Source organism: Capra hircus, chromosome 2 (genome assembly GCF_001704415.2).
Source record: "Capra hircus breed San Clemente chromosome 2, ASM170441v1, whole genome shotgun sequence".
Lineage (NCBI taxonomy): Eukaryota > Metazoa > Chordata > Mammalia > Artiodactyla > Bovidae > Capra > Capra hircus.
The window spans coordinates 3183497-3200852 of NC_030809.1; the positions used below are offsets into that span (position 1 = coordinate 3183497).

Consider the following 17356-nt stretch of genomic DNA (forward strand, 5'->3'; position numbering starts at 1 on the left):
TGAAGTGTTGGGACCAGATGCCATGATCTTAATTTTCTGAATGTTGGGCTTTAAGCCAACTTTGTCACTCTCCTCTTTCACTTTCATCAAGAGGCTTTTTAGTTCCTCTTCACTTTCTGCCATAAGGGTATTGTCATCTGCATATCTGAGGTTATTGATATTTCTCCCAGCAATCTTGATTCCAGCTTGTGCTTCTTCCAGCCCAGTATTTCTCATGATGTACTCTGCATATAAGTTAAATAAGCAGGGTGACAATATACAGCCTTGACGTACTCCTTTTCCTATTTGGAACCAGTCTGTTGTTCCATGTCCAGTTTTAACTGTTGCTTCCTGACCTGCATACAGGTTTCTCAAGAGGCAGGTCAGGTGGTCTGGTATTCCCATCTCTTGCAGAATTTTCCACAGTTTATTGTGATCCACACAGTCAAAGGCTTTGGCATAGTCAGTAAAGCAGAAATAGATGTTTTTCTGGAACTCTATTGCTTTTTCGATGGTCCAGCAGATGTTGGCAATTTGATCTCTGGTTCCTCTGCCTTTTCTAAAACCAACTGGAACATCTGGAAATTCACAGTTCATATATTGCTGAAACCTGGTTTGGAGAATTTTGAGCATTACTTTACTAGCATGTGAGATGAGTGCAATTGTGCGGTAGTTTGAGTATTTTTTGGGATTGGAATGAAAACTGACCTTTTCCAGTCCTGTGGCCACTGCTGAGTTTTCCAAATTTGCTGTCATATTGAGTGCAGCACTTTGATAGCATCATCTTTTAGGATTTGAAATAGCTCCACTGGAATTCCATCACCTCCACTAGCTTTGTTCATAGTGATGCTTCCTAAGGCCCATTTGACTTCGCATTCCAGGATGTCTGCTACCTACGTATAGAATATACCACTACTTATATATTGAATATTTCCACTGCCCCATGAAGTTGCCTTATGCCTCTTTGTAGTCACTGGTCCCTTCTCTTCGTCCCCAGATTCTTATAACCACTAATCTCATTTGTCTCTTGTAGTTTTGCCTCTGGGTTTTCCCTGGTAGCTCAGCTAGTAAAGAATCCGCCTGTAATTCAGGAGACCCTGGTTTGATTCCTGGGTCTGGAAGATCCCCTGGAGAAGGGGTAGGCTACCCACTCCAGTCTTCTTGGGCTTCCCCGGTGGCTTGGACAGTAAAGAATCCACCTGCAATGCGGGAGTCCTGGGTTCGATCCCTGGGTTGGGAAGATCCGCTGGAGGAGGGCATGGCAGCCCACTCCAGTATTCTTGTCTGGAGAATCCCCAGGAGAAAGGAACCTGGCGAGCTAACGTCCATGGTGTTGCAGAGCTGGACACGACTGAGCAACTAAGCACAGCACGGCACAGTTTTGCCTTTTCAGAATGCCATGTAAGCAGAAATATATCACTGCTTGTGTCTGGCCTAGTGTCCTTCTGACAGTCGCACTACAACAGGGTAAAGTAGCTACTGCCTGACAGGTGAGGACCCTCACTTCCCAGGGACGCGGCGAGCCGGAGGGGACGGGGTCTGCGCGTGCTGCTCGCTCTCTGGGGCAGTGTCGTCGCGCGTCCTCCCAGGAGAGCCATCGTGTTTACTGAGGCGCGCTCTTCCTCCGGATGCCTTTGAGTGAGGAAGACTGGTTACCTCCTTCATTGTCCCAGTTTTTTGTCCTTAAATCTTTACTGCTTAGCAGAAGTCATCAAAATCATTTGAATATACAGCATAACGATCCTATTCTTGAAGGAGTATACTCTGTGCCAACTTAGTAACTACAGCTTGCCTATTGCTCCATCAGTAGCTTTTTTAAAGTTTCTTAATTTTCTAGGTAGTTGTGGAAGATATTCTTCATAGTTAGACTTTTTTTTTCTCTTAAATCCATGTATTTCTATAGTGTTCCCTGTTATGAATTGCTTAATAGTCAAAGTATGTGTTTTCAAAATAAATACATTTTCTATATACTGGAACTATCCACTAGGTTTCCCCCATCACCCCATACCCCTGTGAAGTATCTTATAAAATTTGAGGGTTAAAACTGAATTGGTTGCTACTCTCATGAGTAGGCAGCTTCCATGGTGGCCCAGAGGGTAAAGTGTCTGCCTGCAATGTGGGAGACGGGGGTTCGATTCCTGGATCAGGAAGACCCCCTGGAGAAGGAAATGGCACCCCACTCCAGTACTCTTGCCTGGAAAATCCCATAGACTGAGAAGCCTGGTAGGCTACAGTCCATGGGGTGGCAAAGAGTCGGACATGACTGAGCGACTTCACTTCATGAAGTCATGAGTAGGAGCTCTTATATCAGTAATGAGGAGGTTTATACTCAGCCTACTTTTTCTTTTTTTTGGCTGCAGATAGAATATATGCTTCTGTAAACAGTATAGACACGTGTAAGGTAGAAAATGAAAGTCCTCTGTGATCTTCCGCACCTTGAGCAGCACAGTTAACAATTTGGTGACTGGTGCTCAAGTTATTTTTTCCTCTGGATAATACATAGTGTGTTGTTATTATTTAAATATGTAAGTGCTGTAGGGATGATGTCACTCACAGATTCTGTTGGCTAATTTCCTTTCTAGTAGTCTTCCCGGGAGATGAGCAGTGCTCTCTATTTTGTATGTGTCAAAACCAGACTCTCTGCACTTTGAGACCTAGATACTCTACCTGGAGAAAACTTCTGTGATTCTGACTTCTAGACCTGTGTGGTTCCTGTTTGTTCCATGGTTTTGCTCTGTTTTTAGACCACAGATACTATTTAGTAATAATGTCTTAACTGCCTATGACTTTGCACAAAGATAAGGAGGTGCTGATATTTGGGGGATTTAACAGACAGTCTCAGCTTTCTAAAGGACAGAGTGAGGATTACTGTGGAGTTTCTGTGGAGGTGGTGGTTTGGGGGAAGTGCCCAGGCTCCATCGCTGGGCGTGTGTTTCGCATGACTCCTGGGAGCACTGTTCCGGCCGGGTTGTGCGCCAGGGGCACGGTCACACAGCACTCTGTGAGCAGTACCTCTGGGGTGTGCAGTGCAGTAGTGCTGCTCGACTGTACGTAGTTTTGTTTTGAAATTGATACAGATGGGACCTTTATGTGTGTCTCAGTATGTGTTTGGTGAAAAATCCTATTTTTGTTTTAAAGACAGGGTGGATTTTCTGTGAAGCCTAAGTATCAGGTCCTTCAATTTTATGGCCCCCTTTCAAGGTCTTAGGAAGGGTGATAGCAGTTTTATGTTTGTAATTTTTTATTTTTTTTCCCTCAAAGAGGCCCCCAGTTGTCTGAGATGCAAGGCTCACACATCTGCATCTGCCTTTGGGCCTTCCTTCTTGGAAGGAGCCTGAGCGTTTGAGGGGCTGAGGGGTCCTGACCCTCCTGAAACTTAGACTTACTTAACTCTGTGGTGAATTTGCCCCTGGTGTTTGAACATGCCTTTTCAAATGGCTTTATTTCCATTTAGTTGCATATTAAGTACATGCAGTCATACACACGTGAGTGGGAGGAAGATAATTCAGAACTTGCTTAGGATGCATCACAGTGATGCTCCCAGGCGCTGTTACAGAGAGCCTGTGGACTGGGCGTCCTGGGAGCCAGGTGGCCTTGCTCTTCCAGCGTGGACACTGCAGATCCTCGCTGGCATCTCCTCTCCCTCTGCCTGCAGATCCGAGGAACAGACAAAAGCAACGGGCGGGAGCTGCACATCGCGTACCGACATGGCGAGCACTATGACAGCGTGCGCAGGATCAATGACGACTCAGAGGCGCCCGCACGCCTGCGGACTGAGGTGGGCGGGGCCGGCGCCCTCTGCTCCCAGCCCCGTAGGGACCCGGCCGGGGCTCTGCCCTGGAGCCAGAAGCCAGTCAGGTTTTCATAGAAAGTGGCCTCTAAGAATCTGTGGGCTTGGTTTTTATTTTTAAACTTTGTTCATTTGGGGGAAGGCAGCGGATAAAATTGTCATTCTTCTGCTTTCCCTCACAGTGATGGCTGTGATTGCATGAATATAATTTATATAAACATTTAAAGTTACTTCCATGTTTTGAAATTGATTCATGCTTCATATCTAAAATTTGGAAACTATAGAAAAAGTAAAGAAGAAAATAAAACGTAACACAGAATCAACATTTTGTTACTGTTTTCGTATTATATAGCTTTTTCCTATTATCTCATGTGTCTTTCCTCACATGATTAGACACTTTCTTTGTAATTTAAAAAAATAAAGTGAAAGTCACTCTGTCACCCTTGTTTACCTCTGGTAAACAGTGGATGCACCCACTGTTATTAGTCTATCATAAAACTACCTAGAGATGTTTACGTATCAAGCATTGTGTGGGTTTGTGCGTGTAGTCTAGCTTTGCTGGAATGCACTCTGCTCATCCACAGTTGTAGCATCCTCTGCATAGCATTCTGCACTGCAACAATGGAACATATCTCAAGAGTTTAATTCATAGCAGGACATAAGAAACTTCCTACATCTTTTTAAATGGCTCCATAGTTATTTAGTGTGTGGATGCATTATAATGTGCTTAAATAGGCCCTTCGATGGACTTTTGGATGACTTTCAAACTTTGTTTTTACAAGCAACATACAGTGCGTTACATGCGTGTCCTTTCACACATGCGCGGGTGTGTTTGTGGAGTCAGTTCCTGGAAGAGCCTTGCCGCATCAGGGGCTGTGTGCGTCTGTAACTTGGCAGGTGTCGCCAGGCTGCTCTCTGTAGCAGTCCTGCCAGCTCACGCTCCCGCTTGCAGTGTGTCTCTTCTGTACCTTTGCCAGCGCAGTGTGTCATCCAGTTTTTAAATCTGTGTCGCTTAGGGAAAAAATCGCAACATAATTTTAATTTCTATGTTTCTTGTTAATGAGCTTATACATCTTTCCTTGGGTTTAAAGCCAGTCTGTGCTTTGTTGTGTGTGAGCTGTATGCATGTTCTTTATTTTTTTTCTGTTCAGTCTTCTTAATGATTTTTGGGAAATCCTTTATGTGCTAGGGAAATTAGCCTCTATTTGTGGTATGAGTTGCAAAATTTTTTCAGTCTGTTATGTTTTTATTCTTTCTCATATTGTCTTTCCTATGAAGGAATTTTAGATTTTTATGTGGTTAAATTTGTCTCATTTTCAAGACATCAGGTAAATGTCTTCTGGGTTTTGGGTCTTAATTAGGAAGCTCTTTCCCATTCTGAGTTTAAAAGAATTGTCGCATAGTTTATTTTAGTACTTCTGTATGTTCATTTTTTAAAAGAAAATCAGGTCATGTCTCTATTTGGTACTTAAATTGATATACAGATGTGAGTGTATGGATCCAACTATATTTTTCCTTGTTGTTACTTACTTGAACGCAAACTGCTCATCTCCACAGCCGCACGTCGTCTTCTCCATTGGCTCGGCTCGCTGCTTTTTCATACACTGACCCCCGTATGTAGTGGGTCTATTTCTAGACAGTGATTCTAGCCCACTGTGCTTTCTGTTCAGATGCTCCTTGTTCATTGTTTTAATGAAGAAAGTCTATTGTAAAAAATCTAGTAGAATTTTTTACCCATCATTACTTTCTTTTTTTATGGTTGCCTGTATATTTTTGCTTTTTTGTTTTATATATGAATGTTAGAATAAGTTTGTGTAGCTAAAGAGTCCTGGTAATATTTCCTTTTATTGTAATCTCATTAAATTAATAAGCAAAAATTGACATCTGTATGATGTTGAATCTTGCTAGCCAGGAACCTGCTAATCTTTTTGTTTGTTTAATTGACTGTTTTCAGTCATCTGCAGGAGCGTTTTTTCATATAGTTTTATCCCATTGTTTGCTGACTTTATTCTTAGATGCTTTGTGTTTTCTGTTCCTTTTGTAAGGAAAGGGTCTTTTTTTCCCTTTACATTTGTATGTATGAAATTTGATAACAAAATTATGTTATGTATATACTCAGCTATCCTACAGAGTTTTCTTTCTTTTTAATTGAGGGAAAGTTCACATAATGTAAAATTCACCATTTTCAAGTGTACGATTCAGTGGCACTGAATACACCCACAAAGCTGAGTAAACACTTCCTCCATCCAGTTCCAAATAATTTTCAACACCCTGAAAGAAAGCCTGGTGCCCATTAAGCAGTTACTGCCCATTCCTTTTCAGCCCCAGCCCCAACCAGTCTACTTTCTGTCTCTCTGGATTTACTTTTTCTGGATTTTTTTTTATGAAGGGAGTCACACGCTGTCTGGCTTTTCATGTCTGGCTTTCCTTAGCGTGATGTTTTTAGGTTCATCCACGTTGTAGCACATACCATTTCTTAGCTCCTTTGCAGGGTCGAGCAGTACTCCATTTTACTGATACACCGCATTTTGTTTATCCTTTCATTTGGTGGGCCTTTGAATTGTTTCTATTCTTTGGCTATTGTGAATAGTGCTGCTGTGATTATTTGGGTGTAGTATTTGTTTGAGTACCTGTTCTCAACGTTTTGGGTGTACAGTTGACCTGTGAACAAGGGGTCAGGGGTACCAGTGATGCACAGCTGAAACTCTGCATGTAACTTACAGTCCACTTGCAGATCTGAGCTTCTGTATCTACAGTTCTGCGTCCTTAGGTTTGGCCAGTCGTGAATCATGTAGTGCTAAGGCATTACTCCCGGGAGCGTCTGTGTCAGTGGGCCTGCGCATTCCCGGTCTGTCAGCTGTGTATGGGAGGTGCTGGGTCCTGTGGTGACTCTGTCTTTAGCTTTTTGAGAAACTACGGCACTGTTTTCCACAGTGTGTAGCTGTTTGGTTTCATGTTCCCACTAGCGGTGTATGGAGGACTTCGCTTTTTCTCCATCCTCACCAGCACTTGTTATTTTTCCTTCTTTCTTTTTAAAATCACAGCCAACCTACAAGATGTGAAGTGGCATCTTGTAGTTTTGATTTTCATTCCATAATGATTAATGATGTTTAGCATCTTTTCATGTGCTCATTTGCCATTTGTTTATCTTAGAAGAGATGTCTATTCAAGTCCTTTGCACGTGTTTTAATTGGACTTTTTGTGATTTGGTTTTCTAAAAAGCTCTTTATTCTGGACACTAGATTCTTATATGACTTTCCAGAATTATTCTTGTTTGAAGTAGGTTTTTTTTGTTTGTTTTCTCTCTCTTTTAAAGGTGTAGAATTATCTGCAAATGGTGATAACTTTTCTTCCTTTCCAGTTTTGTACTTCTAATTTTTCTTTATTGAGGGGCTAATTGCATTGCTGTTCTCCAAGACATTGTTAAATAATCATGGTGGTAGTGAAAATCCTTGTTGTGTTCCTTACTTGAGTGGGAATGAAGCTCTGTTCTGTAGGTAATTTAACTATACCCACACTCAGAAACCTGTAGGTGTTTCCAGTTATTCACCACCCTTCATGGCAGTGGAATGAGCACTTTTACGTAAATTCTTTCTATCTGTGACATTATTTCCTTTGGATAAATTTCAAAGAATCTTGATACACATAGCCAAACTGTTAGGGTAAAATTTTAGAATAGGTTTTGCTTTTTATTACACATTCCATGGAATATACTGCACGTTGCTGGCTTCCACTTGCCCTTTTATAGACAGAAAGCAAAAGTGTCCTTGCTTATGTTCCACTCGCTGCATTAATAATAGCAAGCAGAGGGAGAAGGTGATTGGAAGCCATGGACGGATGACTTTAGCTTTTCTGAAATGGGCTTGCGTCATACAGTCCTGTGGATACCAAGTGAGCAGCTCTCGGTGGCTTTAGAATCGGGCCTACGGGCTCCCGGGAGTGTGGCGGTGGCACGGGAAGTTTCCGGAGTCGTGCTCGTCTGTGATGCTCTGGTCTGGACGGGAGCTCCAGCACGCCACAGCTTGCTGGTGAACAGACAGGGCCTCGGGACTCAGGTGAGAGTCGGGCGTGTGTCTCTTCAAGGTGAGCTGTCCTGCTGGAAGAGCTCTTTGGGTGCTCCTGTAGAAGACCGATTCTGTTACTAGGCTCACAGCTCTGGAATCCAGCTGAGACAGGTGTGTGCTGCCCGAGTCAGCACTCATTGCCAAAATGTTGGTCTCTAATGTCATACTGAACAGTTTATCTCGTATCCTGGGCCTTCTTTTAAAAAAACAGATTTATTTGTGCAGGTCTTCGCTGTGGCACGTGGGATGTTTGATCTTCACCGCGCCTTGCAGGATCTTCAGTTGTGGCTGTGAACTCTTGAGCTGTGGCATGTGGGATCTAGTTCTCTGACCAGGCGTCAGACCTGGGCCTGCTGCATTTAGAGTGCGGGGTCTTAGCCACAGGACCAATAAGGGAGTCCCTGGGCCTTTCTTCTTAAATACTTCAAGTTGTGGCCTGGAATCTCTGTGTGAATGAAATTTAGCTTAGTGCTTGCTGTTCCTTTAAGATTGTTTCTGAATGTTTTTTCATATATTTGAATGTTTTGAGATGATGGAGTGTTTTCCTGTATTCAAGATTCTGAAGATAGTGTGCTAGAGTTCCATGATTATCACTCTTTCTGCGTCCTTCAGTTTCAGATGCTTCATCAAGATGAATCAAATAAAAGAGAGAAGAGCAAGGCAAAGGGAGTCAACTTTGAAGATGACCTGCGAGATGAAGTAGAAGATGCTGTCCAGAAAGTTTGCAACGCAACTGGGTGTTCCGTTAGTATTTGTCATGTGGTAACTGTGATTTAGCAGCGGTCCCTGACCTTTTTGGCACCAGGAAGTGGTTTCGTGGAAGACAGTTTTTCCACAGATCCAGGGGACCTGGGGGATGGTGGTTTTGGGATGATTCAAGTTCATTACATTTATTGTGCACTTTATTTCTAATCTAACACCACCGCCGATCTGATAGGAGGGACTGGTCCGTGGCCTGGAGGTTGGGGATCCCAGGTTTATAGACAGGCATTGTTGAAAACCCGTCTGTACAGGTTTAACTTATTGAGAAACTGCCACACTATTATGGCCTCACTCTAGCATGCCAACACCCGCTGAGCCAAAGCAGGCCCATGATATTTGTAGTTTGATTTAGTTATGTAGTGTAACTTACTGAGAGCTGTTTATTCATTTCTCTCTTGTTTTCTCCACTTTACCCAGTATTGTTCAAAATCCTAAGAAAGTGTGTGGATTTATTATTTTCTGACTAGTGCAGTTTTGTATGAATTCACTTTATTAAACAATTATTTCAGGTGTTCACCTTACTGAGAATATTAAGACATTTTCTAGATGGAAAGTCTTGAAACCTTGCCTCAGTTAAATCGTTTTGTGTATCAAATTGTTGATGTAGAGACGGACAGGAAAGTATACCCAGATTCTGATGTGTTCCTTTGTTTCTTTCATAGGATTTTAATTTGATAGTTCAGAACCTGGAAGCTGAAAATTATAATATTGAATCTGCGATAATTGCCATGCTGCAGATGAACCAGGGGAGAAGAAATAGTAAGTCTGTGATTGATATTCTTAAGCTTTCAAGATGATTATGTTGGTGATTTTTCAAATATTTAATTTTAATATTTTTATTAATAATTGGAGAATAATTGCCTTATAATGTTGTGTTGGTTTCTGCTGCACAACAGCATGACTAAACTGTAAGTATGCATATATCCTTCCCTTGTGGGGCCTCTCCTCCGCAGCCCCACCCCTCTAGGTCATAGGTCATCATAGGCCACCAGGCCGAGCTCTCTGTGCTGTGCAGCAGCTTCCCGCTAGCCGTCTCTTTACACAGCTAGTGTGTATAGATCAGTGTCACTCTCTGTTTGCCCCGCCGCCCTTCCACAAGTCGATTCTCTGTGTCTGTGTTTCGATTCCTGCCCTGCACCTAGGTCATCAGTGCCATTTTTCTAGATTCCATGCATGTGCATTAATAGATGGTATCGAGTTTTCATCTTTAATCAACTGGCAGGGAGTTAACTATATTGTCATTTACTCATTTAGCAGTTGCTTACTGAGCACCTTGTGTTTGCAGGTGGGTTTTACTGGGTGCTAGCTCTGCATCAGGGAGCTTGTAGTCTGGGGGTGGAGGGGCATGGTGGAGGCAGGTGAGTAGATTGGCGTAATCATATGTGATGAAGTTGGGGTACAGGGTGCTAGGGGGTGCATGGGAAGGCCACTTAGCCAGTTTTGGAGGAGTGGACAGTGTCAGGGAAGACCTATCCTTTTAGAAAGAAGATTCCATTTTAATGCCAAAATGATAACTGAAATGGAGAGAAAAATTACTTTTCTGGTGGAAATATTTACATTACTAGCATCAGTTAACTGGTGATAATTCAGAATTTTTCTTTGCTTAGTTCAGTTCAGTTCAGTTCAGTTCAGTCACTCAGTCGTGTCCGACTCTTTGTGACCCCATGAATTGCAGCACTCCAGGCCTCCCTGTCCATCAACTCCCAGAGTTCACTCAAATTCACTTTGTCCATCGAGTCGGTGATGCCATCCAGCCATCTCATCCTCTGTTGTCCCCTTCTCCTCCTGCCCCCAATCCCTCCCAACATCAGAGTCTTTTCCAATGTGTCAGCTCTTTGCATGAGGTGGCCAAAGTACTGGAGTTTCAGCTTTAGCATCATTCCTTCCAAAGAACACCTAAGGCTGATCTCCTTTAGAATGGACTGGTTGGATCTCCTTGCAGTCTAAGGGACTCTCAAGAGTCTTCTCCAACAGTTCAAAAGCATCAATTCTTCGGCACTCAGCTTTCTTCACAGTCCAACTCTCGCATCCATACATGATCTTAAACTGAGTTTTAATTCTGTGATTCAGAGGAAGGAAAAAAAAATGTTAATATCTGTTTTTGCAAGTTATTTATTTTGAATGATTTCAGTACTCATTGCCAGACATTTTATGCCAGATACTGTTCCTGGCATTATATTAATAGTTTTCTGATTGGGTATTTTATTATCGTCCTTATATGTATGTTGTACCTTCTTAGAAAGCGAATCCATGTGATTTTAAAGCTGCGCTATATAGAGTCTGTGCTATTCTGTATGGAATATACTTGACAGGTGGCTAAGTGAGACTGAGGAACTAAATTTAAAATTTTATTTAACTTTATTTTTAATTTAAACAGCCACATGTGGCTAGTAGCCACTGTATTGGAGAGTACAGGTTTAGAGCTTATTTCCTTTCTGTTTTAGGGGTACAAATGAAAGATTTCCCCCTAAAAATTAATGTTAAAAAGTGGCTTAAACTGATGAATCAAAGCACTCAGCTGGTAGGAAGCTGATGAGAGGACTGGTCAACGGGTTATTTTAAAATTTATCTTCCAAATTTTACCAGTAATTTTTCCCTTATGTTCCCCACTGTATTGACTTGATACTGGAATTTTGCCTCAAGGAAACTTGCTCTCTGAATGACAATGATATAGGGAGCCAGGTACTTTGAGTCTTTTAACACTTGTCACAGTGTGTAACTATCTTAGGTTTTTAGTTTAACAAACCGTCTTTCTTTGAAAGATGCAGAGGAGAACCTTGAGTCCAGTGGTGGAGTGCTGACGCAGTGTGGTCCTTTATGGGAAGAGGGTGGCAGTGGCACCAGAATCTTCGGAAATCAGGGTGTAAATGAAGGCAGGACTGAGAACAGTAAGGCCAGCCCTACTGAGGAAAACAAAGCAAATAAAAACCAGCTCCCAAAGGTAGGCATGATGGGGTTGCCAGGGTAAATGGGGAGTGAGTGAGTGAAGTCGGGGCTCTGTAATTTGGCAGCAGTGGTGGGAACTTGGAGCTCGTGTTCGTATGTGATTTTATTTTGATTTTATAAAGTGGTTATTGTAGGAAATATGGGGAGTCATGGGAGTATATGATGAAGTGGAATGAAGACCCCACTTGTCCCATTTGGACTTTGCAGTGACGCTTGGAAGGAAGTATACTCAGTTCCTGCTCTGTACACACAGATGGGCTCCTCCTCCTGCCTGATGTCAGAGCATGTGGGTGGCTTTCTTGGCTGATCGTGTGACTGCGTCCCATTTGTTGTAGATGCCGTCACCTTCAGTGAACACCTTGTGTGTAAATCTTTGTCTTTTGCATTATTTGCTTGGCTAGAGTCCCAGAAGGAGAATTAACAGGGTAAAGGACATGGGTATGTGGATCTTTTTAAGATCTTCTGGAAAGTTGTAAGATGCTTCCAAGAAAGGTTGTGCTTCTCCCTTCCCAGCCCAACTCTCACAGGCAATATATGACACCATGGCTTTTACTGAACTTGGGACTTCTTGTTAAGATTTTTACCAGGAAGTTCTGAGCTCAGAATGTAACGTAATGTAAAAAGTCACAGGCAGAGGGTGAGGTGCAGCAAGCGTGTAAGGATTCTGTTAGGATCCCTTGGGGCATTACACACAGAAAGGCATCCTGTGGCGTTTTTGAGCATTATCTCCAGCTGGCCTAGGGTTCATGTTTCTTTAGGTTATTTTGAATTACTTTATGAGGAGAATGGAATTGACTTTATTTGCTAGCCTAGCACGGGGATATACATTTGTACTGACTCACACGGCAGTCTCCTTTCTCAGGTCACAAACAAACAGAGGCGAGAACAGCAGCGACTAGAGAAGAAGAAACGACAGGAGGAGAGGCACCGGCACAAAGCCCTGGAGAGCAGGGGCCACAGGGACAGCAGCAGGAGCGACGCGGACGCGAGCGCCCAGGTCACCTTGGTGAAGACCTTCGCGGCTCTCAGCATCTGAGTCTGGCCTCCTGGGAGCTGCGAGCAGCGAATGGGGAGTGCAGGGCTGTGTGCCAGGCTTCCCAGTGAGGCCGTCCTTTACAGAACAGAACCCAACCCACAGAGTCACTCACTGAGTTAGTTTCTTTCGGCTGCCTCTTTTTTGTCCAGAGTTTTGTCCAGTGATGTGTTTTATTTAATGAAAGTGCAGTGAAGCCGTTCATGTTCTGTGTTTAAAATACCAAGTTTGAGGGGTGGATAGTTAGGTAAAAAACAAACAAAAACCTTTTAAGTGTGGTTTTATTTGCCCTGAGAATTTAGAGTTTGGTGACCCTGGGATCTTTCCTTAACACTTGGGGTGCGTTTTGCTATAATTGCGGATGAGATAGTTTAGATTAATTGCTAGACATTCAGAGGACAAGTTTCCTTTGTTTCTGTTTCATTTTCAAACAGACATTAATATGCAGGATAGTTTATAAATGATCTCCAACTCAGGTACATGTTTAGAATTAACTTTCTTCTACTCCAGGTTAATCAGAGAATAATTCAGGAATTGTTTTTCCAAAGTAATGTGATAGGGAGGTTGTGGCCTGTAGTCAGGGTGGCAATTAAACAACCACATTTCTCTTTCTGATCATGGTGTTCAGATGGGATTGCAGGTACTGCTTTTTCATTTGTACTCAAGCCATATGATAAATAGGCCTGACTGTTACTTAGGCCTGGGCCTTGCTGGAAAATTGGTAGTGTTGCTGAGTGTTTGATACTTGTTTCTTGATGGCAAGAAGGTGCTGCATGACTGCTTATGATTCAGGTCTGGGATTCTGAAAGCATGCAGTCCAGAATCCGTAGTTGTGAAGGGAAAGATCACGAGAGTCTGAGGTTTTGCACAGGAGGAGTCTGAAGAGTTCTTTTGTTTTGTACGGAGAGAGTGGAAGACTTGGTAAGGTTTTTCATGTTCACATTTTAAGTGAGTGTCTTTCTTTCTTGCTATTCTAGATTTAGAGAGATTCCTTCAGAGGAAAAGTATCTTGAGCTGTTGCTTAATTTGTTAGTTTTGTGAAAATGAAATCCCATAAAATGCTGCACTTTCTTCTTTCTAGTTAAGCCCTGTTTGGGATTTTGCTCTTGGAAAAACTCTCCAGCACCCTCTAGAAGTCGTCAGGGACTTAGGTTAGACCAGCTGGGCCGAGAAAGCACTGTGGCTGAGGCCCTGCAGTGGCTGCGCAGTGCTGAAATAGTCGGGTTTGGGCAGTGGGAGGCATCATTCCTCAAACTGAGTTAGATGGATGTGAACTTTAAAATTAACCCTTGAAGTGGCCAATCTTGGACCATTTTTGCCTTTTGAGGACCTAATATTGGAAGAAATAATATATGCTGAACTGAAAGGTGAACTACTGGTTTTCTCCTCCATCTCAGATTTCAAAATTGCAAGAGTTCCAAGGCAAAAAGAAAACAATAAGAAGGTTTTGACATGTGTAGACACAGCATTGTGTGGGCTGCCTTTGGATTCAGTGGGTTGTCTTTATCAGCAGGTGGTTTGCTTTCTTCGGTTTTGATTATATATTTTAATTCTCTGTTTGTTGGCTTTGGTAACTTTTCGGGCTTGGAGCCTCAGAAGCCTCTTGGAGGTGCCCCCAGAACATGCTGGTATAGTACATCAACGAAGCAGGTTTAGAAATGGCATAGCATTTTTTCTTTGCATGCCACAGGGTCCTGAGTTAGAGCTTCTGGCGCTCGGTATGAGAAGGTGAGCCGTCTCTGTTGCCTCGCTGTCTCCAAGGGAGCGCGGGCCACTGCTTCAGGCTCTGTTCTCCTGGCTCTCCGCTGTGGCCGAGCATCTGAGTGAGCACTGTTTCCTGAATGTTTGTACTGTGAGGATTCAGGAGACCAGATCCTCTCACACGATTAAGCAGTTAGGAGTCTGAAATAGCTGAGGGAGACCCATGGTCAGGAGTGGTAGGATTGCTTTAGTTCACATGGTTAAAGAACGTGGCCTTGGGCGCTGTTGGGTTTTAGAAGTTGCTAAAGAGTTACTGTAGAACATTGGGTGCATTTATTTATGCATTACATAATTCTGAGAATGGGCTTCACCTTTTCTTGGGTAAAGTAACTGGTTTTAAAAACTAATCTAGTGGCTTCAGTAATTTTCTTTTATTACTATTTCACAGTTTTTCAGTTATAATTGGTTTGTGTTCAGTATGTTAATTATTAGGGATGGGGTACATGTATCCAGCTTTAGTGATATCTTCTAGCTAAGGGTTTAAATTTAAACTTCACTGCCTCCGTCCCACCAGAGTATGAGGTAGATGGAATCCATGTGTTAGTTGGTTCTGTGAGAGGCTCTGGAGAACCACGTTATTGGCAGCCAAGTGGGGGCCTGGCGTGTTGATTGGTCCTGGCCGCCTGGTGGTGGTTACCTGGTGCCGTTGCTCAGGGCACTGCATAGTAAGGAGTGAAGCGTTCTTAGCCTCTGCGGCTGTTAGATGTTTGTTCTGTGGGATTATCTCGGTAGCTTTGGTCAGGAGAAAGGGGATGGAGTGGTGGTCCATAGCTGCTTACTTGTCTTAGAAGCTGTACATAAAAGTTGTATGAATTTTTTTTAAAGGTCAAAATAAGAAATAAAATTTTAGTGGCAACAGCTTTGTACTCGAGAGGTAAGATGTATTAGAACAGCATAGAGCCACAACTTCTAAATTAACACAGTTGCCACCAGGAGGTGTTAGAAGTTGTGTATGTATATTTGATTTTTCAATAATAGCATATGCTTTTAGGAGTGAAGTCTGGCTGAAGAATTGTGGCAGAAAGGAGTCTCAAGTGTCGAGCTTGTCTGTGGTTTCCCCTATAAGCTCTGAACACACTTCTACACCCCGTGTGATTCCGAGGGCTGGTGAAGTGGGAGCTCTGCTGTGGGGCAGCTGGGGCCGGGCTTCGAGGGGGTGGTTTCTGATGCGCCGCCGCCTCGCCCAGGGAGCTCTGCTGGCAGGAGATGCTGACTGGGGGAGCCGCGCCTGTGTTCCGTAGGTGGGGATCAGGCAGACTTGGCGTGAGGCCGTGCTCGCCTCGTAGGAGTCCCTGTCGTCAGTGTGCAGTTTCTCTCTTTCTGAGAAACTCTCAGACCGCCTGGGTTTTACCGGGTCCACATGGAATGCTGTCCGTTTACCTCTGTGAGACGTTCAGCCCAGAACGCGCAGTCGGTTGACGGAAACTCGGCTTCCTCGTCAGGGCTGACTCACTCAGCCTGCCAGAAGGGCCGGTGTGGGCAGCGTGACGGTGGGGCTTGGTTTCGGTGCCGTGGCCGTGGGCCTCTGACTCCGCTTGGGGTAGACGCGTAGCTCTTCACCTTTTTACCTCAAGGCTCTGTCTCTCTGTGGCAAACCTTTAGACTCAGAGTCTGATGCAGTTTGTTTATTTTTGTTTGTTTTGATGTTTTCATTGTTCACTGTTTTGTTCATCTCAGCTTTCAGAACAAGTGTTGCTCAAACTCTTGGGGCCTTCTGACAGTTGTTCTGAGGTGATTTGATAATGGCACTTTCTACAAGGTGTGTCTTTCTGACTCTAAAGCAAATTGTATGTTTCGTTAAGTTGAAGATCTCGATTTTAAACGATAGCCAACCTTCTGCCGTCACCTACGAGAGAGGGGACAGACAGTTGGTCTGCAGCAGAGACACTGGCACCAGTCACAAAGCGCGTGCCCAGCACTGAACTCAGAAGGTGCCCCAGAGCCCGGCCCTGGGCAGGATTGGGGCCCTGTCCACTGCCTGGCCCCGTGTGTCCAGGATAACGTGCCCTGTGAAAACCTCAGGCTCTTACCATTTCCTCGGAGGGATTACCTTCTAGACTCCTGCTCCCGTAGTGCAGACTACTTTGTAACTCGATTAAAGTGTTCAGCATCCTTGCAAAGTTACTCAAGAAGGAGCTGATACCAGTGAAGAATAATTTCTGTGAAAGCATGAACGGGTGTGTGGTGACCTTGCTGTGAGCAGGGCGTCCCCCGCTCCAGAACCGCTGGTGCTCACTGTGCCGCAGCGCTGGGCGGTCACGACCGCTGGGCGAAAGCTCGGCAGCCCACCCTCCCCCTCCCAGCTCGGCATCCACCAGGGCACCGTTGCCGGTCGTCTGTGATGGGGTTTGCGTGTGGCCCCAGACCTCGGCCTGCGTGCCGACCCCTCGGCCGCAGCGGAGGAGTGCAGCTGTGGGCTCCTCCCATGGTTCATCTTCTGGGGGGAACGGCGCTCGGCCTCCCCGGAGCGACCCTTCCAGCATCCACCAGCAGCGAGCTCCGTGAGGAGGAGGGAGGAGCTGGGAGCCTAACGACAGACCTCTGTGTTCCCCGTGCCAACGGGGAGGCGCTGGTGGGTGTTAGTCCCTTGACGAGTGGGGGCAGGTGGGTCTGTGGAGAATACTGGAGCCCCTGTGGCTCAGCCACCTTCCCTTTTTCCCCTAATTGCCCTATACTTGCTCTCGCTGCAGTCCGGAGATAGCCAAGACCTCCGTGGGGTCATGACCCAGAGACTTAGCAAGTCTCGCCTTATCCGTGGAGCTTGACAGGGAGAAGTGTGACCGTTGTCTGGCGTCCGTAGTTCATTTCTTCCTCCTTTCCTTGCGTTGTGTTACTCTGAACCGTTCTGTTTTTTATTTACCAAAGTACTGTACTTGGCTATTTGCAGTGTTTCCAAAACCAAATGTTTTCTTTTGTTGTGTCTTTAACCTTCAATACTTGGTGCAATAGAAGCTGCAGAGATGTGCCACTTTATCTATGAACTGGAGTTTTGTACACCAATAAATTCTAGTTTAAAGACAG

General features: G+C 44.2%; 1 protein-coding gene across 2 annotated transcripts in view; it reads left to right on the plus strand.

The window, feature by feature from the left end:
- Nucleotides 1-17356, plus strand: part of OTUD3 (OTU deubiquitinase 3) — a 33864-nt gene extending 16508 nt beyond the window's left edge. Inside the window, exons 4-8 of one of the 2 annotated variants that reach the window (XM_018054897.1) lie at nucleotides 3635-3757; nucleotides 8446-8577; nucleotides 9258-9354; nucleotides 11358-11536; nucleotides 12404-17356. In XM_018054897.1, the coding sequence (XP_017910386.1) occupies nucleotides 3635-3757; nucleotides 8446-8577; nucleotides 9258-9354; nucleotides 11358-11536; nucleotides 12404-12577 (705 nt within the window). In that variant the 3' untranslated portion in view covers nucleotides 12578-17356. The remainder of the gene's footprint in view (nucleotides 1-3634; nucleotides 3758-8445; nucleotides 8578-9257; nucleotides 9355-11357; nucleotides 11537-12403) is intronic. The other variant, XM_018054901.1, reaches the window with a different exon arrangement.